The sequence below is a fragment of the Saimiri boliviensis genome, chromosome 9 (genome assembly GCF_048565385.1).
Source record: "Saimiri boliviensis isolate mSaiBol1 chromosome 9, mSaiBol1.pri, whole genome shotgun sequence".
NCBI lineage: Eukaryota > Metazoa > Chordata > Mammalia > Primates > Cebidae > Saimiri > Saimiri boliviensis.
In genome coordinates this window covers 31,811,157-31,828,432 of record NC_133457.1, presented here as the reverse complement: position 1 = coordinate 31,828,432, position 17,276 = coordinate 31,811,157, and the positions used below count along the sequence as shown (strand labels likewise).

At 39.7% G+C, this 17,276-nt stretch overlaps 1 protein-coding gene across 8 annotated transcripts in view; it reads left to right on the top strand.

Moving 5' to 3' along the window:
• The window catches only part of HACL1 (2-hydroxyacyl-CoA lyase 1), a 90,237-nt gene that overhangs the window by 23,855 nt on the left and 49,106 nt on the right, over positions 1–17,276 (top strand). For 7 of the 8 annotated variants that reach the window (XM_074405678.1, XM_074405680.1, XM_074405679.1 and 4 more), the window contains 7 exons: positions 2,863–2,968; positions 4,983–5,066; positions 6,326–6,427; positions 8,602–8,756; positions 9,270–9,428; positions 13,178–13,285; positions 14,297–14,483. In XM_074405678.1, coding sequence (XP_074261779.1) covers positions 2,863–2,968; positions 4,983–5,066; positions 6,326–6,427; positions 8,602–8,756; positions 9,270–9,428; positions 13,178–13,285; positions 14,297–14,483 — 901 coding nt within the window. Of the gene's footprint in view, positions 1–2,862; positions 2,969–4,982; positions 5,067–6,325; positions 6,428–8,601; positions 8,757–9,269; positions 9,429–13,177; positions 13,286–14,296 lie in introns of all 8 variants that reach the window. The other variant, XM_074405675.1, reaches the window with a different exon arrangement.

Genomic DNA, 17,276 nt, shown 5'->3' with positions numbered 1-17,276 from the left:
AAAGCAATCCTCCCACCTCAGCCTCCCAAGTATTAATAGCTGGGACTATAGGCATGTGCCACTACACTGGCTAATTTTTGTATTTTTTGTAGAAACAAGGTTTCACCATGTTGCCCATGATTGTCTCAATCTCCTGGGCTCAAGGAATCCACCCACCTAGGCCTCCCAAAGTGCTAGGATTACAGGCATGAGCCACCATGCTCAGCCTAGGGTTTTTTTGTTTTTTTTTTCTTTTTAGGAAGCAAAAAATTATGGATTCATTTGTCGTCCCTTATGTATCTTTTTTGATCCCATTTCTTCCTTCCCTTTCTATAGTTTACCACTGTCATGTATTTGGTGTTCTTCATGTTTTCATTCATGGATTAAAATTAATTCTGAGAGTTTTTTATTTTTATTTTGTAGAGACAGGGCTTCACTGTGTTGCCTACGCTGGTCTCAGACTCCTAGGCTCAAGTGATCCTCCCACCTTGGCCTCCCAAAGTGCTGAGATTACAGGTGTGAGTGCCTGGATTCTGAGGGCTTTTAAAATTTAATGTTTGCTGCTAGATGTTTAATTGTTGCTCATTTAATGACATTTTAATATAGTGTCTTTTTATATTAGTATACTTTATAGAGTATATTAATGTATACTATATGTATGCATGTGTCATGTATACTAAAATGTAACGTTTGCTGCTAGATTTTTACTTGTCGCCCTCTTAATATATTGTCTTTACTTTATATCAGTGTACAAGAACCAAGTTAATTCTTACACTATTAATTTTTTTATGCTTAGTTTGAAGTTTGTCTTCAATCTAGCCAGATTTTAAGAGGATAATATTAATGACATTACTAGTGTAAAAAAGGTTGCAAGGAGCTACAAATAATTGAATCAATAATTTCAAGAGTTTTAGAGTATCAGTAAGCAAGTCTGTCCTGCTGAGCAGTTATCTGTTTGTTAAATTGGGTCTCATAGAACTAACACAATATTGAAGATGAATTTTGAGTGTGTATTTTATTTTCGAGTGTATCATTTCTGTGAAAAATTGCATTTAACACCAAAGAAGACAAAAGCAGTAAATAGAGATGCTGTATGGCAAAAGGCAGGAAAAATGAGAAACAGATGTAAGAAGCAGAAAAATGAGAAGTGAAAAACAAAACAAAACCCACAGCAATTATGATAATAAACTCTCCAGGAAAAAGGCAAACATTCAGATTGGATTAGTAATAACAGCAACTATGTGTGTTATAAGAGCTACATCTGAAACATAATGATACAGCTTTAAGACGAGACCAGGCAAAGATAAGTGAAGTAAACAAAAAGAAAGCAAGGATGGTTGTTTTATGAAAGTAAAAATCATTAAAATATTAGAAGTTATATTGACAATAGTATTTAAATCTATAAAATAAAACTTAGAAATCTAGTTGGTATTGTAAGGTCACGCCATGAACTGCATGGTAATCTCTGTAACCTGCAGGTATACCTGATCAACCTCTGCAGTGCCTAACTAGAGTCATTCTTCTATTGTTTCTTATTCCGGCCTCAATTGACAAGGCCATTGGACTTTGTAACTGACCTTGGCCAACCTCTTGACACCTCACCCTCCGACCCCCTCCCAGCTAGGACAACCTTGTGACTCCACCTCCCAGCTTGCAAACCTATGACCCCCTCCCAGCTTGCGATAAACTGCCCTAAACTTAACTTTTGTAACTTACCACTTCCTCCCTCACAACCTATAAAACCAACTCCTATCCCACTGCCCTTCATTGACACCCTTTTCGGCCTCAGCCCATCCCTGCACCCAGGTGAATAAACAGCCATCTTGCTCACACAAAGCCTATTTAGGGGGGTCTCTTCATTCAGTGTGCGTGTTTTAACAGGTGTAATATTTTAGAAAGCAATTCTGGAATATGAATCAATAGTCTTAAAATACCTGCTTCTAGGGACCAATGTGAAGAGTGCATTAAGACTTAAGTATGAAGATGTGCAACCCAGCACTATTAACAACAAAATATTCAGCAATTGAGGAAACATTAAATAAATTTTGGTATATGTGTTCAGCAAAATGTTGTATTTAAGAACTTAATGACAAAGGAAAATATTTATGGTAAGCAAAAGTATATGAGACGGCCAGGCCCAGTGATTCATGCCTATAATCCAAACAATTTGGGAGGCCAAGGCTGGCAAACTTCTTGAGACCAGGAGTTCAAGACCAGCTTAGGCAAGATGGCAAAACCACATCTCTACAAAAATTAAAAACTAGCCAGGTGCAGTGGCATGTGCCTGCAGTCTCAACTACGCAGGAGGCTGAGGTAGGAGCATCGCTGAAGCCCGAGAGGTAGAGGCTGCAGTGAGCTGTGATTGCACCACTGCACTCCAGCCTGGGCAAAAGATTGAGACCCTATCTCAAAACAAAACGAAAATGTGTATGACACAGTATTTTAGTATTAGTGTATAAGCTCAACTATGTAAAAATATACTCGCATAGAAAAAAAAGTAGATGAAAATATGCCAGGATATTTATAATAATTTATAAGTTGAAAGTATTATGGGGTGATTTTGTTTTTTGCCTTAGACTTTTTCTGTTCTTTCTGGATTGTCTACAGTAGACTTGTATGAATTTTTCTAATTATAAAAAAGTAATAAAAGATTATAAATACAGCTTATTGTATTTTACTTAATTTATATTTTAGATTGTTATTTATTTAAAATGGTTTTATAAATTATTTTAGCTTGAAAGATCAAATAAACTCAAAAGCTGATTTCTGATGTCTGATGTAAGCTTCAAATGATTTAGACATCTCAAATACTTGAGAGATAAATTTTAGAATAATTCGCATAAGAAATACAGTTATACTTTCCATATCAATTTTCTTTAATAGGGCTTTGCAATTTGCTGATGTGATTGTTTTATTTGGTGCCAGACTAAATTGGATTTTACATTTTGGACTGCCTCCAAGATATCAGCCAGATGTGAAGTTTATCCAGGTACTTAGGAGGAACTTAAAATCAGAAATGTTTGTATTCATTATTCTCCCTATCTTTTCTTCTTGGTTTCTGCAAAAAAAAAAAAAAAAAAATGAAAAGAAAAAAACTGTTCTCTTTTTACACAAGTATAATTTTATAAATTGTCTAACATCATTACAGGTACCAAAATAAGTTTCCTTTTCAAGCCTATGAAACATAATGTGCCGCTTTACTTCTGGCCAGAAAACCTTTCAAAATCAAGTTTCAAATAGTTTAAAAAGCCTAATTTGTCTTTTCTTCACAATTCAAGTATATTTAAAGGTAGAGAAAAGAGACTTAGGTAGGATGGTAGATTAGAACAAAACATTCAGCATTGTTAGGGAGTGAGGTTTTCTTTCAGATGGCAAAACTTTCACGTTTCGGATGGGAATTTCTAAATGACATTGCTTTTACATGTCATTAAGCAGCATCGGGAATGTATTCTGACTTGTCTTTGATGATTCTTGAATCATTATGACCCACCTTATAAGCCAGTTTCCTTACTGGTCTGGACAGTACTACCTACAAAGTGGCATGCAAACCTTTTTGCTCTACACGGATTGGCCCCATTTTGCTTGATGTTTTTGTTTGGTGGTTGTTTTTGAGACAGCATCTTGCTCTGTCACCCACGCTGGAGTGCAGTGGCACAATAATGGCTCACTGAAACCTCAACTTCCCAAGGTCAGGTGATCCTCCCACCTCAGCTTCCTGATGTGCTGGAAGTATAGACACATTCAACAGTGCCTGGGTAGTTTTTTTTTGTGAAGACAGAGTCTCACCATGTTGCCCAAACTGATCTCAGTCTCCTGTCCTCCAACGATTGTCCTACCTCACCCTCCCAAATGCTGGATTACGGACTTGAGCCACTGTGCTTGGCTTGCTTGATGTTGGGTGACCCAGCTACAGCTGCTCTTTTTCCAATCTACCTTTTACTGAGATGGAGTCTCGCTCTGTCGCCAGGCTGAAGTGGTGTGATCTCCGCTCACTGCAAGCTCCGCCTCCTCGGTTCAAGCGATTCTCCTGCCTCAGCCTCCCGAGTAGCTGGGACTACAGGCGTGCACCACCTGTAGTATTTTAATACTAAAAATAGTTTTTATTTGTATTTTTAGTAGAGACAGGGTTTTACCATGTTGGCCATGATGGTCTTGATTTCTTGACCTTGTGATCTGCTCGCCACAGCCTCCTAAAGTGTGGGGATTACGGTCATGAGCCACCACACCTGGCCTACCTTTTACTTCTTAAGGAGTCAACTTCCAATGTTCCTTTCCCACCTGTAGCCATTGAGAACTAAAACTACAGACAAGCAAGACTGAGTTACCTGGAAGATGCTGCTACCTCTTGATTTCCCCTCTCGATTACAGAAAAAGATACATCCCCTTTGAAGTGGCTAAATTATTCCTCTTTGCAGGAGCCGTTTTCATTTGTTCATGGCCATCCAGAAATGGAACTAATGAGTAAATGAAGAAGTAATGATGCCATGATCTTGGCCAGCTGCATCAGCACCATCTATGAAACCTGTTAGAAATGCACATTTCTTGACTCTACCCTAGACTTATTAAAATAACAAACTGTGAGGTAGACTCCTACAGTCTATTGTTTATCAAGCCCAGAATATACCAGGTGACTCTGATATATGCTCAAATTTGACAACCCACACTCTAGGTAGGAATTCCAAATAAAACTCCATAGAACTTACTGATTAGATGCAAAACTATCATTGATCAGGTCAAATGCATTCCCTATGGGTATAATGAAGCAATACCAAAGTTCAATAGAGTAGATTTTTAAACATGGGAAGATAATGAGGCTCTCTATACTAGCTATGATACTAATATAGTTCTGTGGACTTTTACTTTTTTTATTAAGGAACTTCTGAATATCAAATCTTCTTTATCTTGTGTCCTATATACACAGTTCATTTATTCAGTCTTAATTGACTTCTTACAGATTTTTCAAAATAAACATGGGTTATTCTTTAGCCTTGTCTCTTTTTTAGGTTGATATCTGTGCAGAAGAATTGGGTAATAATGTAAAGCCCGCTGTTACTCTGCTAGGAGACATAAGTGCTGTCAGTAAGCAGGTGAGAACTTTTGTTTTAGTTTATGTGGAGTGCTCTTTAGGGAATAGTCAATTCTTGAAAATGTTTTAATCTTGATTCACTTGGTAACAGGTCTACTATTAATATCTGTTTTAAACAAAATGTATGCTTGAAAACTATCTTAAATATAACTTTGGAACTTGATAAATCCAACTTCTTGTATATGGCTCATTTTCATGGAAGTTAAGCATTTTTGGAAGGTGGTTGAAAATGTAACATCCTTCAGTAGGCAAACAGTACTTTACTAAATGGGATCCAGCTATCTGAAAAAGGATACCTTCCAAAGGAACTGAACTTACTGCCAAGAAATGGCTTAGCACTGGAAAAATCTAAGTTATTTCTTTAGGTAAAAAAGAGCTTTTTATTCTTCAAACTGATCATTGACTTTTCCAGGTTCTTATTATTTGTACATAGTTTGTACATTTCACTGTGACAGGAGATAAAATGTAGTCACATTTATCACTTGATTTTGGATTATACAACTGGTATTGTTGTCATGATTACACAAAATAGGATGTAATCCAGAATCGCATATTAAATCACTCTGGAGATTTGGTCTGTGTCACAGGAGTCCATGATTATTTGTTGGTCTTCCTGTAAGAGTTCTGTGGAAGGAGTAGTTTTTCTTCTAGTGTCAAAAACTGAGGAGGGTCTCAGAGCACCTGCTTGAAGTATGGAGGAGGTAGTACTTCAGTCTGTCCTGTGGACATCCCAGCGTCTGGCAGAAGCCTGTACTGACCCAAACAAAAGCCTTCCATGTTACCCATTGATCTTCTATCAGGTGTTTGCTAATTAGAGGAAAAAAAGAGTCTGAGTGATGTGAAGGGTAGTTGGGCAATATTGTCTTATTTAAGAAGAGATTTCCATGTTAATATGATTCAAATTTATTTTTGAAAAGCAGAGCAGGCATGGTTGCTCATTCCTGTAATCTCAGCCCTTTGGGAGGCTGAGGCGGATGGATCACCTGAAGTTAGGAGTTTGAGATCAGCGTGGCCAACATGGTGAAACTCTGTCTCTACTTAAAATACAAAAATTACCCGGATATGGTGGCAGGTGCCTGTAGTCCAAGCTACTTAGGAGGTTGAGGCAGGAGAATTGCTTGAACCTGGGAGGTGGAGGTTGCAGTGAGCCAAGATCACGCCACTGCACTCTAGCCTAGGTGAAAGAATGAGACTTCATCTCAAAAAAAAAAAAAAAAAAAGGCAAAGAAAAAGTTTGTGGATTTTTGTTTTGTTTTTTAGCTTTTAGAGGAACTTGATAAAACATCATGGGTGTATCCTCCAGAGAGCAAGTGGTGGAAAAGTCTGAGAGAAAAAATGAAGAGCAATGAAGCTGCATCCAAGGTAAAATGGGACCCACTGAAGCTCAAGAACACATCAGGTTCATGGTTCAGTTACTTCTGCTGTAATGTGACATGTGCATTCCTAAAAATCACCTTGCTGTGCAAAATCGTACAATGAAAACGCCAGGGCTCATGGAAAAAGGGGCTTAGGGGGCACAACTCTCAAAAACTTTTTGTAACATGAGAATAACATAAGAACCTAATAGAAATGGTCGCCAAGTTTTAAACATGTTAAATGGTTAAGAAATACATGCCAATTAATATAGCATTTTACCTTGAAAAAGACCTGGAGTTTCTGAAGGGTCATAGCTTGTGAATTACTGTGAGCTGGTGGAAGGAGAGTAACTGGACATCGGTTGGAAAGAGAGAATCGTGGAAGCGGATGGGTGTGTCTTCAGTTTGATGTTGGCATAGAACATCACAATCAAACACCTGTAATCGTAGCGCTTTGGGAGGCCAAGTCACTAAGATCAGTTGAGGCCTGAAATTTGAGAGCCTGGGCAACATAGCAAGACTTTGTCTCTACCAAAAAAAAAAAAAAAAAAAAAAAAAATTGGTCATATGTGGTGGCACACATCTGTTGTCCTATATACTCAGAGGCTGAGGTGGGAGGACTGCTTGAGTGTAGGAGTTGAAGTGGCAGTACAGTAGATCATACCACTGTACTCAAGCCTGGGTGACAGCGATACCCTGTCTCTAAAAGAAAAAAAAAATTAACCGCGAGGTGATTTTGTTGTTGTTGGAATCCTTAAGTCTTAGGGCTTTTGAGATGTATTTCTGCTTTTAAGATATACGTCTTTCAGGGCGTGCTGTTATATAGCTGTTTTGTCAAAATTCAAATTTTCACCCAATATATAGCCTCCTTTTTTTTTAACTTTTGTATCACTGCTGGAAATTCTTTTGTGATGCTCTCGTTTGCACTCTTGGCTTTGCCTGGTAGCTAAGGTTTTAGAAATTGTGGTGATGCTAGAAACCATCAAACTACTACCAGCACTAAAATGGGTCAGTGCTGCAGGATTTGGTGATTCCTAGTTAAGTGTGTGTGTGTGCGTGTGTGTGTGTGTAGTGCGTATAGTGCTTTCCCTATGTGAGAAAGATGATTTTTAAAATTGTTTTGTGTATTCCTATGTATCTTTGTTCAGCTGGGTGCAGTTTTCTGTGTCTTACGCACGATTCCACCCGTGTTTGTTACTGGTGGAATCATGCATGAGCAAATACAAAATTCAAGTTATGCTCACTCGGTTCCTAATATATCAATTGTCTTAGAATAAATTCACATTTTTGTATCAAACATTATAGCAGAATTGATTATACATTAATCTATCTTACATTGGAATTTTAATCAGTGACTGTTCCTTTCCAGAGCAAGTCTCAATTTTATTTCCTATGTCATATCATGGCTAATCTTTTCTTTCCCATAGGAATGATGTTGGTTTAAGATGGAAGGGATTTGCCTCTCTTCTCTGGTGCAGGCATATGGGAGGGTCCCTCATTCATGCTGGGTGTAATTTCCAGCAGAACAAAGTAGCATAGGTGAAGAGGCAGTGCCGGCGTCAGATGGGACTGTTGCTGCTAAAGCTCTCTGTAGCTTTCTCTTAGCCCTGAAAGGCACCTGGCTAGACAAAGGCATTTACCTTGCTGTTTTCCTCTCCATTCAGGGACTCTTTAGAATAGTGGGGGTAACATATCTCCTTTACTCTCAAGTGTGTTAGAAGGAAAACTGGATTTTCAGATTGTATCTTAAAATTGTGACATTTTAATTTTAGGGTCATATTTCAGATGAAAATATTCTAGAATAAATTTCACTGTTTCTAAGGCACTGTTTTCCTAAGAGTGCTCAAATAAGAATGTTTAGTTTTATTTAACCCGATGCTTCACAGCTCTTTTTACTGTAGGGCTTCTCAGAGTCTTTAATATGTTCCTGCGCATTGCAGATCTCCAAGAAGAGGGATACTCCTGAGCTTATTTGTGTTTCAAACTGGGACTGTGGGACACATGTCCCCCAGGGGTGTTCACAGATCAGCTAACTTCTCAGAGTGGCCATTTTATAGCCATTTGGGAACCTTGTGGCTTGTAGTTGTTGCCCATTTCCAAATAAGTTTGATAGTAGCTTATTTACATTGGTAATTTTCATTGTATCCCAATTTAATTTAATTGTATTCCCATACTTTTCAGGAATTAGCTTCCAAAAAATCCCTGCCTATGAATTATTACACGGTATTCTACCATGTTCAAGAACAACTACCTACAGACTGTTTTGTGGTAAGCGAAGGAGCAAATACTATGGACATTGGACGGACTGTGCTTCAGAACTACCTCCCTCGTCACAGGTAAGACTTCTAAAGCAGAAAGAAATGGTAATTCATTATAATGCGTTTAATATGAAACTACAATAGTGCAGATTAAGAAAACATTTGAGAATTATACATGTTCAGTATGTAATGACATATTTCATAAAAGTATCCTTAGGTGAGGTTTTGTAGTTTTTATGCTTAATGTGTTCTTGGTATCATGTAATAATTTGTTTACTTAGTGTTCTAGGAGTATGTTCACAGTCTTCCAAGCAAACAGGAGACACTTCTTTCTGCCCTTGACAAATTAGTTCCTAATAGTCTAATGATTTTATATTGAAGAAAGAGAATGCTTTTATGGCTCTTTATTTTTCCATGAAATGGCTATAAAATGGCCACTCTGAGAAGTTAGCTAATCTGTGAACAGCCCTGGGGGACACGTGTCCCACAGTCTCAGTTTGAAACTATGTAAATATGACTAGAAGGTTTGTGCCAACCCCACCCTCTATGACATGCCCCAGAGAGTTTCATTTTAGCTTTGTTCTCCAACAGGCTTGATGCTGGTACTTTCGGAACAATGGGAGTTGGTTTAGGATTTGCTATTGCAGCTGCCATGGTGGCTAAAGATAGAAGCCCTGGGCAATGGGTTATCTGTGTGGAAGGAGACAGTGCATTTGGGTTTTCTGGCATGGAGGTGGAAACCATCTGCAGGTAAAAAATCACCCTGAATCAGAGCATTTCATTGTCCAGAATATGAAAAATGACACACAAGACCCAGTCCCCTAACACAAGTGTTCACCAGGTGCCCTGTGCATAGCACTGTGTTCTACCCTGAGGATTGCCAGTGCTGGTAACCCACAGTCTTTCTCTCCTGGAACACTATGTTTCTGGCCTCTTCACTGTGTGCTAAAAACTTGTAAAACTGTGGGGAGTGGTTTTGAGGTCACTGAGAAAAAAATACTGGGGCTTGAAAGAAGCTTGTTTCCTGTGGGAAATAGTGAGTATGGTGGTTAAGAGCATGGCCTCTGCTAGGCGTGCTAGCTCATACCTATAATCCCAGCAGTTTGGGAGGCCAAGGCAAGCGGATCACTTTAGGTCAGGAGTTTAAGACCAGTCTGGCCAACATGGTGAAATGCTGTCTCTACTAAAAATCCAGAAAAAATAAAAAAATAAAATTAGCCAGATGTGGTAATGTACGTCTGTAGTCCCTGCTACTTGGAAGGCTGAGGCAGGAGAATTGCTTGAACTGGGAGGCGGAGGTTACATTGAGCTGAAATCCAGCCACTGCACTCCAGCTTAAGTGACAGAGCAAGACTCCATCTCAAAAAAAAAAAAAGGCAGTGTGGCTTATGAGACAAATGGCCTGGATCTTAAATACTGGTTCTGTCAAGTGAGAGCCATGTGATTTTAAGTCACTTAACTAAAGCCACATGATAGCTCATGTTTGTAATCCCAGTACTTTGGGAGGTTGAGGTAGGCAAATCACCTGAGGTCAGGAGTTAGAAACCAGTCTGGCCAACATGGTGAAACCCCATCTCTACTAAAAATACAAAAAATAGCCAGGTGTGGTGACACACACCTGTAGTCTCAGCTACTTGGGAGGCTGAGGCAGGAGAATCATTTTAACCTGGGAGGCGTAGGTTGCAGTGAGCCAAGATCACACCGCTACAGTCCAGCCTGGGCAGCAGAGTGAGAACCTGTCTCAAAAAAAAAAAAAAAAAAAAAAAACAAGTCACTTAACCAAGCCTGTCTCCTCTCTTCTAAAATAAGAATGGTATCCTTTAGGCAGAAATTCCTTGAAAAAAATAAAATGTCAGAATAGTAATAGTTCCTACCTTAGAAAGATGATTATGAGGAACAAATGAGATAATCCAAGCCATTTTTTTTTTTTTTTTTTGAGACAGGGTCTTGCTCTGTCACCGAGGCTGGAATGCAGTGGCACAACTGAAGCTCACTGCAGCCTCAATCACTCAAGTTCAAGCGATCGTACCTCCTTAGCCTTCAGAGTAGCTGGGATCACAGGCATGCACCACCATGCCCAGCTAGTTTTTGGTATTTTTTTGTAGACACAGAGTTTTGCCGTGTTGGCCACACTGGTCTCAAACTCCCAAGCTCAAGTGTTCCACCTGCCTTGGATCATGTGTGTAGTTATGAGAATTCATGGAGAAACTCATTAATTACAGATCCTACTATAGAAGGATAGGGGTTTTATTTTTCCACCTGTATTTAAACGTTAGTAAAACCATCCTGTTCTTAGCCAGGGCTCTTATCAGGGCTTTTGTGAACCATGCTTTGGGGCTGGCAAAGCTTTGGTATATAAAATGTTCAAGATTTGGGAAGGTATAGTTGTCCCTCCATATCGATGGGGGATTGATTCCAGGACCTTCCTCAAATAGCAAAATCCAAGGATGCTCAAGTAAGTCCCTGATATAAAATGGAGTAATATTTGCAAACAACCTACACATACCCCCCATATATTTGTAATGATCTCTAGATTACTTTAAAATACCGAATATAATATAAATGCTATATAAATAATTGTTGTGCTGTATTGCTTAGGAAATAATGAAAAGAACATAGTCTGTGCATGTGGAGTACAGACCCATTTTTTTTCCCCAATATTTTTGATCAATTGTTTAAATCCATGGATGCAGAACTCAGATAATGAGGTCTGACTATATGTGTCTGTTAGAGTGCCTTATTGACAACCAAGTGATATACACAAAAAAGATGACTTATGGGGAAGTCAGCCTTTTAGTGGAAATAATGATGCCTTTTGAGCATGGAGAGCCAATGATTACCATAATCCTGTTATTTAACAGTATGCACTTTAGTTTTGTTTTTACCATTTGTTAGAAATTATGTTAGAAAATAAAACCTACGTTCTTTTCAGTCAAGAACATTTAATCAAGCTTTTCTTTTTCATCTTTGCTGTACTGTTTAGCACAATGTTAAATACTTCCTTTCTGTACTGATTAGTGGTGATTATACCATGTCATGTGTTTCTGATTATGGGTGTGGTGGTTTGAGCACAGATTGTGTGTGCCAGTCTCTTGTATATCTCCCACAGCATCTAGCAAGGACTGGGTGTCTATGAGCAGCTCAGTAAATAGAAAGGTGCTGTGCAAACACTGCTCCCAGGAACTAGCTAGAAGTGGTACTTTAGAGAATATTAAATAGGGAAGGTGTTCTTCATATACCATCTAGACCAGGCGTCCCCAAACTTTTTACACAGGGGACCGGTTCACTGTCCCTCCGACCGTTGGAGGGCCGCCACATACTGTGCTCCTCTCACTGACCACCAATGAAAGAGGTGCCCCTTCCTGAAGTGCAGTGGGGGACTGGATAAATGGCCTCAGGGGGCCGGAGTTTGGGGACGCCTGATCTAGACTTATGAAAACGCAGATTCTGACAAGTTCAGTGATTTGTCTGAGATCCATAGCTAATCGCTAAAGGACTATGAACTCTTTTTTTTTTTTTTTTCTTTTTTTTGTGACAGAGTCTCTCTCTGTCACCCGGGCTGAAGTACAGTGGTACCATATTGGCTCACTGCAACCTCTGTCTCCTGGGTTCAAGCATTTCTTCTGCCTCAGCTTCCCAAATAGCTGGGATTACAGGTGTCAACCACAACACCCTGCTAATTTTTGTAATTTTTTTTTTTTTTTTTTTTTTTTTTTTTTTTTGAGACGGAGTTTCGCTCTTGTTACCCAGGCTGGAGTGCAATGGCGCGATCTCGGCTCACCGCAACCTCCGCCTCCTGGGTTCAGGCAATTCTCCTGCCTCAGCCTCCTAAGTAGCTGGGATTATAGGCACGCACCACCATGCCCAGCTAATTTTTTGTATTTTTAGTAGAGACGGGGTTTCACCATGTTGACCAGGTTGGTCTCGATCTCTCGACCTCGTGATCCACCCGCCTCGGCCTCCCAAAGTGCTGGGATTACAGGCCTGAGCCACCGCGCCCGGCCTAATATTTGTATTTTTTATTAGGGATGGGGTTTCACCGTGTTGGCCAGGCTTGTTTCGAACTCCTGATGTCAGGTGATCCACCCGCCTCAGCCTCCCAAAGTACTGGGATTACAGCCGTGAGCTACCTCGCCCAGCTAATTTTTGTATTTTTAGTAGAATCAGGCTTTCACCATATTGGCCAGGCTGGTCTTGAACTCTTGACCTTGTGATCTGCCCACCTTGGTTTTCAGAGTGCTGGGATTACAGGCATGAGACACTGTGCCCAGCCAGGATTATCAACTGTTAATCTTGCCTTCTTTCTCCTCTTCCGTGATCTTTCTGTTAATGATTTGCTAGCCTGTCTTAAGACAATAAATGCTGAATTTTTAGTCTTCCTCTAATACTACAAAAAGCTTACGGAAAACTGTTCATTTTTAAGTTAAAATTTCAACACAAAGAAAATAAATTACTTTAGAATGAAGAATGATTTCCTTCATATTTTACTGTCATTTTAGGTACAACTTGCCAATCATACTCTTGGTAGTGAATAACAATGGAATTTACCAAGGTTTTGATATGAATACTTGGAAAGAAACGTTAAAATTTCAAGATCCTACTGCAGTGTAAGTACAAGACCAATGTATATTTACTTTCTCTCACCTGTTTTCATCTCTTTTAAAAAAGTCTTCTATATTGGAATGAGTATTGCCTACATGGTATGAGTATTGTCTGTTTTGATTGTCAGCCCTTCTAGAGGGCAGGAATTCTGTCTTAGTTCCTCTTTGCACAAATATCCATAATTAGGCACTTCAATAAATGGTTTATAATCAGGGAGCCACTAAAGATTCAGATAAGTGAGTGTGATGTCTGAGCCTTGTTAATGAAAGGGCTTATTGCAAAATGCTCCCAGTCCTACTATTCCTATTACACCATGTAGAAATGTGGATGTTTGGATGTTTACAGATTATTTATGTTCCAGAGGTCTACCTTCCTTTTAACCACTTAGCTAAATCTTGATCATCTGATGGCAGAGCCAGATTAAGAAGGTATTGTAGCTGGCCATGGAATGTGAGACAGATGTGAATTTGTGAACCAGTCTTGGGGTGGAACAGGGTATGGGTGTGTCTGTTTATGCCTCACTAACTTTATTTGTTGTTTTCTTGTTATTTGTTGTTTTGCAGGAATCTTTTTTTTTTTTTTTTTTCGCATTTTTCTTCTGGATTCATAATAGCTGATAGTGTAGCCTGTGCTGTCTAGTATAGTGGTAGCTAGGCATGTTGCAACTGTTGCAGTTTAGATTTAAATTACTTCAGAGTAAATGAAGTTAAAAATATAGTTCCTCTGTTTAGTCACATTTCAAGGGCTCACAGCAACAGGTGGATAGTGGCTACTATCTTGGATAGTGCAGGTTCAAAACATTTCTATCATCACAGAAAGTTCTGTTGGACATTGCTATATAGACAATTGTAAATGCAGGAAAAACTCAGTGTACTGGCATTTCAGCTTAAGTGTTGAAGATAAAAGTATGCCTTTCAGTTCAGCCTAGAATTTTTAATGAAGTATTTCAGAGAATGACTTTTTTTTGTACGAAGTTTAAGATTTAAATTTCATTGACTCATGACCTTGTTTTTCAGGATCCCTCCAATGTGTTTACTGCCAAATTCACATTATGAGCAAGTCATGACTGCATTTGGAGGCAAGGGGTATTTTGTAGAAACACCAGAAGAACTCCAAAAATCCCTGAGACTGAGCCTAGCGGACACAACTAAACCCTCTCTTATCAACATCATGATTGAGCCACAAGCTACACGGAAGGCCCAGGTAAATATAATTGCTAAGCAGAAAGCCAGAAATGGATCGGTCTCCCTTACCCCTATCCAAAAAGTGTCTACCAAACAGAACACCCTGTATCATCCACAGAGGTCTTTCTAAACCATTTCTGAGTTTGGCAATTTCATTTGTTCATTCAGTGAATATTGAGATACGTGATAGGTGCTACGAATAGCATGGTGAGCCAAACCAGGCTCAGTCCTCACCTTCATGGAGCTTTTATAGTCTGGTAGGAAAGAGGGACAGTCTGGTAACCTGACAACTGAACACACCATGACAGCGAAGCAATTGCTTGGAAGGAGAGGAACCCTGGTCTAAGCAAACATACCACAAAGGAATCCAATTTATGTTGGGGTTCCAGGGAAGGCTTCTCAGAGGAGGTGATTCTTAAACTGAGATCAGAAGGATAAGCAGAGACTGACTCAGCAAAGGGAAGAGGGGAGAGGTGTGCAAAGGCCCTGTAGCAAGAGGAAAGAGGAAGCATGGCAAGTCTGAGGAAGTGACTGCCAACCAAAGAGACCAGAAGACAGAGGGAGATGCAACTGTAATATGAGGATTTGCACAGGCACATTGAATATCAGTTACTTTGACTAAAGTGAAACTGCAGTATTGATTACAGCACTAAAGTAAATGACAAAGTTCATAGCATGAGCCTTTCCTATCCCAGATTAAGTTGCATTTCATACTTAATTTTGTACTGCCGTCCTGGTACCGTCACTTGCCTCCTCTTATAACCTGTCTTCCATGTGAACACTTGGTGTATCAGCCACTCGTTCCAGAACAGATATTTTTTTCAAGTCCTTTCTGTATTGATTCTTACACATATGAGATGTTTTTCTTTCTTTTTTTGAGATGGAGTTTTGCTCTTGTTACCCAGGCTGGAGTGCAGTGGCGCGATCTCGGCTCACCGCAACCTCCGCCACCTGGGTTCAGGCAATTCTCCTGCCTCAGCCTCCTGAGTAGCTGGGATTACAGGCATGCGCCACCATGCCCAGCTAATTTTTTGTATTTTTAGTAGAGACAGGGTTTCACCATGTTGACCAGGATAGTCTCAATCTCTTGACCTCATGATCCACCTGCCTCGGCCTCCCAAAGTGCTGGGATTACAGGCTTAAGCCCCCGCGCCCGGCCGAGATGTCTTTCTTTTGTGAACAAAGCAGTGGATGAATGGGCAAACAGACACCTGGACAATCAATGAAATATAAATTAACTAATTTAGACACTAAAATATATAGAATTTTACTGAAATTCTGTTTGTATAAAAACAGATTTAAGAGCCTTTGGCATTTACCTCCTAGCAGGGAGAGGAGACACTCAAGAAGCTTAGTGATGAGGAAGATGAATGCAGAAATATTAGGCCAGTAAGCTGAAGGGCAGGGGGCATTAGGAGGGATTTATGTGGAGCAAGCAGGCAGACTGTTTAAAGGGAGGATCAGCAACTTTCAGAATCCATCTGTACTCCTATGGGTTTGTGGATTGTCTTTTCTTAAGTTCTATTTGGTAAAATGATTTCTGCCAGTCAGTCAATAGACAGGTTTTTTTCATCTCATGCCAGTTTATGGATTTATATCAGTTTATACTTTACAGTGACTGAGATGTTAGTTTGGTAACCAAAAACACCCTCCTCCTGGCATCAGGCCATCAAAGCACTAGGGAAACTAAAGCCATTATAAGAAGGCTGATGAATACATATAATCTTGGTGGCTGGGCACAGCAGTTCATGCTCGTAATCCCAGCACTTCGGGAAGCTGAGGTGGGCGGATCACTTGAGGCTGAGAGTTTGAGACCAGTCTGGCCAACATGGTGAAACCCTGTCTCTATTAAAAATACAGAAATTAGCTGGGCGTGGTGGTGCATGTCTGTAATCTCGGCTACTCAGGAGGCTGAGGTCCAAGAATTGCTTGAACCCGGGAGGTGGAGGTTGCAGTGGGCTGAGATCGCACCACTGCACTCCAGCCTTCGTGACAGAGTGAGACTCTCTCTCAGAATCATCATCATCATCATCATCACCATCATCATCTTGAGAACTATGTTAATCACAGAAAATCTCTAACAAATTTTGTCATCTCTGCTAGTGAGTTCACACTTCTATTGATTTACTTCCAATGATCTGTTCTATAATTTCTCTATGAATTTTGTTTGGATGTTTCTGGAGAAATATAAGTTCTTACCTTCCTCTTTCACAATTCTGTGAGGATTATCTTTATATTTCTTGCATTTATGCCTTGAAATTATTTATCTTCATTCCAGTGGAATTTACATACATTATACTTTCCAAACTTGATTTTTGTCTGTCTGTCCATCTACCATTTGTCACTGATTCTCAGTGTAGGCTGGCCACTTCCAGCCTCCATGTGGGAGTGCGTAAATCTGTGCCGGTGTCCAGGCCATATGTGTAGGCTGGTGTTAGTTATGGAAAAGGCTTCTGTTCCCAGTTCTTCCTACTCATGTTCTCAGACCCGGGAGCTCAGCCCTCTGTGGGCCTCCTCCATCTCCCTTCTCCTTCTGAGGGTACTTCTGGTCCTTTTAGTGTACTTCTGGTTTTTGTTCTCTGATTACTGTTAATGGAAGAGGATCCAGAATGCCATTTTAGGTTGTTTTGTAGGACGCAGCAGGAAGATTCACTAATAGGTTTTTAGGTCCTTTTTGAAAAAAGCACCAGAACAAAGACAAACCTCATTTTGCCACCATTGTGTAGGACTTTTAGGTTTTAGAACAAGTGAAACAATGAGGATATAATTTAAGGCAATTATTTCTTTTGACTGAATGTTTGTTGTCTTCTTT